General features: G+C 33.1%; 1 protein-coding gene across 1 annotated transcript in view; it reads left to right on the top strand.

Annotated features, from left to right (window-relative positions):
- Positions 1-249: 249 nt before the first annotated feature.
- Positions 250-5,537, top strand: part of LOC110315490 (vomeronasal type-2 receptor 116-like) — a gene marked incomplete at its 3' end in the record, with an annotated part of 8,313 nt that continues 3,025 nt past the window's right edge. Inside the window, exon 1 of the mRNA XM_021189530.1 lies at positions 250-420. Coding sequence (XP_021045189.1) covers positions 250-420 — 171 coding nt within the window. The remainder of the gene's footprint in view (positions 421-5,537) is intronic.

Genomic DNA, 5,537 nt, shown 5'->3' with positions numbered 1-5,537 from the left:
TCTGTGTTTGGTAGTCTTAACTGAGACAACTGAAATTCTTAGAATATTATGATAATTTCATTTATCAAATTATATTTTTTAGTTATTATTCTTTTTCATTCTTTAAAAGAAGTTGCCTTTACTATGAAATCAGAATACATTTTATGGCATGAAGGAATGGTATATACATTACAGTACAANGTTGTCTTTTAGATAAACTCTTTTCTGAGAAAGACCCACTTCACTAATCCTCTTGGTGACAAAGTGATTATGAAACAGAGAGTAATATTGAAAGAAGACTATGACATTTTTCACTTTGCAAATCTCTCAGAGAACCTGAGGGTTAAGATGAAGATAGGAAATTTCAGCCCACATTTTCCTCATGGTCGACAATTGAACTTATATGCCGTCATGATTGAGTTGGCCACAGGAAGTAGAAAGGTGAGTATGCTCTAATTTATTTATAATACACAGAAGTTAACACTGTCAAGTGGATACCCTGCAATATATTCAAATATTTTGTAACATCAGGAACTAATTTCTAGGCTCTTGTATTATTTTTTTTCATTTTGACATATTTTTACTGAATCTTTGTAGATTTCATATAGGCATAAAATATAACTTTTTACCTCAGAATTAGTTTCTGAAATTTAATGAATATAAAACTGTTCTTCACTACTTTTTGGTATTCTGTCCTTTAAATGAAACAAAATTCTCTTCATATCATTGGTATTATTACACAATAATCTATTCCCTTACCTTAAACCTCTGGAGCAGATGCTGGTAAGAGTGAGACTAATGTTACAGTGATGAAACAGTGAGAATCATAATTGGTAATCCTTGTCATTTAACCCCCCCAAAATTTTACAGTATGATAAAACGTCACTTACCAAGATTACTAATTGACACAATTAAAGAAATTCATATCCATAGAATCATCATTTTTAATAAATTTCAAGAACAACTTCTTACTTTGGAGGAAAATGAACAAAATATCAAAGGAACATATTGGTAGCACTAGAACAAAGGACAAATAAATTAACATTAAAATATATCAAATCCATCACTTACAGCAACAATACAAACGTACGAAAAAATTTCCAGTTAGCACTGAACATTTTTGTTAATATTGTATAAATGAAATCAAAGAAAACAAGGGTGGTTTAATTTTTAAGGCATTCCTAGGTAGGGAGATTCATTCACATATAAGAGGAGAACGTTTTTTATAAAAACATGGAGGAAAACTTTATAATGTTCAAAAAATGAAAAAAGAAAATTAGCTGTATATGGAATAATTTATGACAAAAGCACTTACCAATGGGACACAACACATAAGAGAAATATCATTCTCTGGGAACAAAGAGAATTTTTGAAATTGTCATTATTTTTTGAATATAGGTTGATATTCTCACAAAATATATCCTATATACAGTTTCCCACCTTCTATTAGGATGTGATCATTCTCAGTTTTGCTTGCAAATATATCAGAAGTAATACTATTTCCTTTCCACCTTCCTCTCCCCTCAGATCTACTCTCTGTTGATCATTAGAAAATAACAGGCTCTTATGGGAGAATAATAAATTAAAACAAGATTAAACAAAAACTAAGACATCATAATTGGACAAAATTTTCATAACACATTATGGGAACTAGACTTATGAAATAGAACTAGGAGAAAAGACCAGGAAATCCTACCTCATATCTTGTATGAATATTAATGTTATAAACATGAGCTGCTGATAGACAATTGAGTGATGGGTATTCCCATTTCAATAATAAGAATACTTTATTGTTAAAAATATAATTCAAAGTGTAAATTCTATAATTAGAACACCTGGAATTATTGATGTCACATACTTTTTCCAAATGTGTATGTGAATATATATATATATATATATATATATATATATATATATATATATTCGGAAGCACATTGAACTTATTACTGTTGAATGAAAAAAGGAATTCTTTGGAAAAAAAGGATGTTATATGTCAATGGGAATTCTCCATAAAATCCCTGAAATAGATTGCCCTTACCAATGCCAGCCAAAATCCAAAAATCTGTAGTCAAATACTTTTGGTACCTTCTTTTATAACTGATTAACCATAACATAATTCCCTAATGCAAAGGAAAGTGGGCAAATTTTTATGAGTCCCCAAATGCCCTGTTTTCCTAGCTGGTAATCAATCATATGTAAACTGAATATCCTCCAGCCTTGGGAGCATAAGGGTGAAAATAAAATTACTTTGACATGTCTTTCCATATTACACTAACTCATTGCTCGCCCTTGAATATTCCATCTATTGTAGACAGGATTTCTTGAGGTTTCTGGAATGTGTGTTGCCTGCAAACATATCAGATTTAATAATCCTCCACAACTGATGATACCCCTTGATTGCTCATTCTTTTCACTACTTTAGATTTTTGTCAATTCTCTATTCATTCAGTCAGAAAATTATAACTTTTTGGAGTTGTGCTACTTTAACATATTTAAGGAAGCACAACTTGACCATAACTGTGAGTTAGATACATGTCATATGTTACCATGATGCATATTGCATGGACATATAAAGAATCATTTATCACAGTGTACTTTAATATTTTATATGAAGAAACAGTAAGTAAATAGCAAGACTATAAATACAGAAATTAATTATTTTTACCGTTGTGCCTTGAATCAGGCCTGATATGCACTAGGAGTTTTATAGAAAAAGATTGCAATCATACACCTAACATTCAAATGATATACTTCTTATAAGAGCCTCAAGACAAAATAAAGCAAAATAAAACAATCAGTGTTCATTTTCAAGTGGGATATCACACCTCTTTCCTTATTTCTCACATTTAAAGCATCAGTGCATAACGACTCCAGGGAAAGTAGTAATGGAGAATTTTCTGTTGCTACACATTCTTTCTCACACATTCAGAGCTGTTGTTCTGAGATTTCACTGACTGGAGCATCGCACAATTTTTTTGTATTCGTTTGCCTTTTTTCTTTTGTGTTGTTTTTTGATTGTTTGAGACAGGGTTTCTCTGTGTAGCTCTGGCATTCCTGGAACTAACTCTATATACCAGGCTGGCCTCGAACTCAGAAATTCATCTGCCTCTACCTCCCAAGTGCTGAGATTAAAGGAATGCACCACCACACCTGGCTTCATCCCCCAGGTTTTGTGAGGCAATCTTAATCAGTGCTCTATGTTGGATTTTTCTTCCCTTTCAAATTTGTCCTCTTCTAGGTCACACCTTACTAGAGTTGTGCTCTAAGAAGAGCTGATTCTGAGTTTTGTTACAACCCTCTATCTTAACAGTGAGCAAATTTAGACATAATTAATATTTACACAAGATAGTTCTAAAAATAGTATTTTATAGCTGTATTAATGATGTCAAATTAGGGTAACAATTTTGAATAATCATAACAGTTGTCTTAATATAATCCTATAAGGTATCACGTCTATATGAAGTAAAAACTTATTATCATTTGGCTCTTTCAACAACCTTAGTGCCATTAGCTTAGCACAGGTAAGACCCACACGAACTTTTTCCTATACTTGCCCTTATATTATTGTGATTACTTTTGTAGGATTGAAGATTGAACCTACTGCATGTGAGGCTAGCAGCTCCCCATGAGCTATTAGTATTAAATAAATAAATAAAAATAATAATAATAATAATAATAATAAATTAGCTATTAGCTATTAGTCTTTTTCAATTTTTATTGGATATTTTATTGATTTACATTTCAAATGTTATCCCCTTCTCCAGTTCCCCCACTGTAAACACTCTAACACTAACCACCCCTATTCTGCTTCTATGTGGGTGCACCTCAACACACCTACCAACTCCTGCATCACCTCTTCTACACTGTGGCTTCAGGCTTTCACATGAGCAAGTTCTTCCCTTCCCACTGATAGCTAGAAAGACCCTTCAGCTCCTTCAGTCCTTCCCTTAACTCCTCCATTAGCATCTCTTCTCTCAGTCTGATGGTTGGCTGTGAGCATACATATCTGTATACATCAGGATCTAGCAGAACCTCTCAGGAAAGAGCTATATCAGGCTGCTGTGAGCAAAGAACTTCTTGGCATTTGAAATAGTTCCTGAGTTAGGTGACTGCATGTGGGATGGATAACTGGGTGGGGCAGTGTCTATGGCCTTTCCTTCAGACTATGTTCCACACTTTGTCCCTGCACTTCTTTAGACAGGAATAATTCTGAATTAAATTTTTGGCGATGGGTGGGTGGCCTCATCTCTCAATCAGGGAGCCATGCCTAATCTCTGGATATGACCTCCACAGGTTCTCCCTCCGCTTTGTTGGGTATTTCAGCTAATGTCATCCCATGAGGTCCTTGGAGTCTCTTGCTTTCTTCCCATCTGGGACTTTCTGAATGCTACCCCCAGTTCCACATACCCTATCACTACACATTTTTGTTCAATTTCCTGACGCTTTGTACTTTTCCTCCAACTCCTCCCATATCTGATTCTTCCATTCTTCTTTCCCACTCCTCTTATATTCCTCCCAGGAAGAATGTATTCTAAGAATGTAAGCATGGTTCAAAATATACAGATCCATTATGTGTAATATACCATAAAACATAGAAGTAAATTATTTTTCAAAATAAAACCTTTAGAAATGGGTTTTAACCCATTTAATTCATTCAGAGTTGACGAAACAAAAAAAGTGATAGAGCAGAAGAAATACATATTGATACTATAACTGTAAAATAAATTATCCTTAAGTACAAAAGTGTACCCATTTCTTTACTCTCACTCAAAATAGTCTTTAAAGTATATCAAAGTTTTAAAATAAAGTTAAGTAAAATCATAAGGAAAAAGTGAGGAAATGTATCCTGATCTTCATTGGGAGTATTAATCTACTGATATTTCATGGAGAGACTGTGTTTCAACCACTGTTAAAAACCTGGGAAGAATTTGTCAAATCTTCAATTAACTGAAAACCATGTAAGTTTTATACAGCTTTTTATACTATTTGCAGTCACTATAGAACATTTTGACCTCATGAAGCACTCCATAATCAAAGTCACTAGACATCAGTTTATCATTTAAAACCACATTAAACCAGTGTCTGCATATTCTGATGTTTTTATACACAGTTTGTCATACTTTGCAATACTATATTACTCAGGGTTGCATTTGTTATCTGTGATTTATGGACATATATTTCTGTTTCAAATGTCTTCAAATACTAAATTACTTCTCAGTTGTTTTATTTAAACTTTGATCACAAGGAAACAGAGGAGGAAAGTATGAATTGACATACGGATTACAGTCATAGAAAGACAAGTGTGGATATCTGGAAACTCGAACTAAAGCATATATCTTGAAAAAATCATTACTTAATTGTCAACTGCCAACAATAAAATGAGTACTCCCATATCAATTAACAATTAAGAAAATACTTCAAAGATATGAGGACAGGCTAGTGTTGGCTGAGAAAATATCTCAATTAAAGTTCCCGAAATTGAAAATAATCATCTGAAATGCATCAGCTAGCATTCTCCATTGTTTTTGCACACAGATTACAATCATCACTTTTTCCCC

This window comes from Mus pahari, unplaced genomic scaffold (assembly GCF_900095145.1).
Source record: "Mus pahari unplaced genomic scaffold, PAHARI_EIJ_v1.1 scaffold_13779_1, whole genome shotgun sequence".
In the NCBI taxonomy this organism is placed as follows: domain Eukaryota; kingdom Metazoa; phylum Chordata; class Mammalia; order Rodentia; family Muridae; genus Mus; species Mus pahari.
The sequence above is the reverse complement of the archived record's forward strand: the minus strand, read 5'-3'. Positions and strand labels throughout refer to the sequence as shown.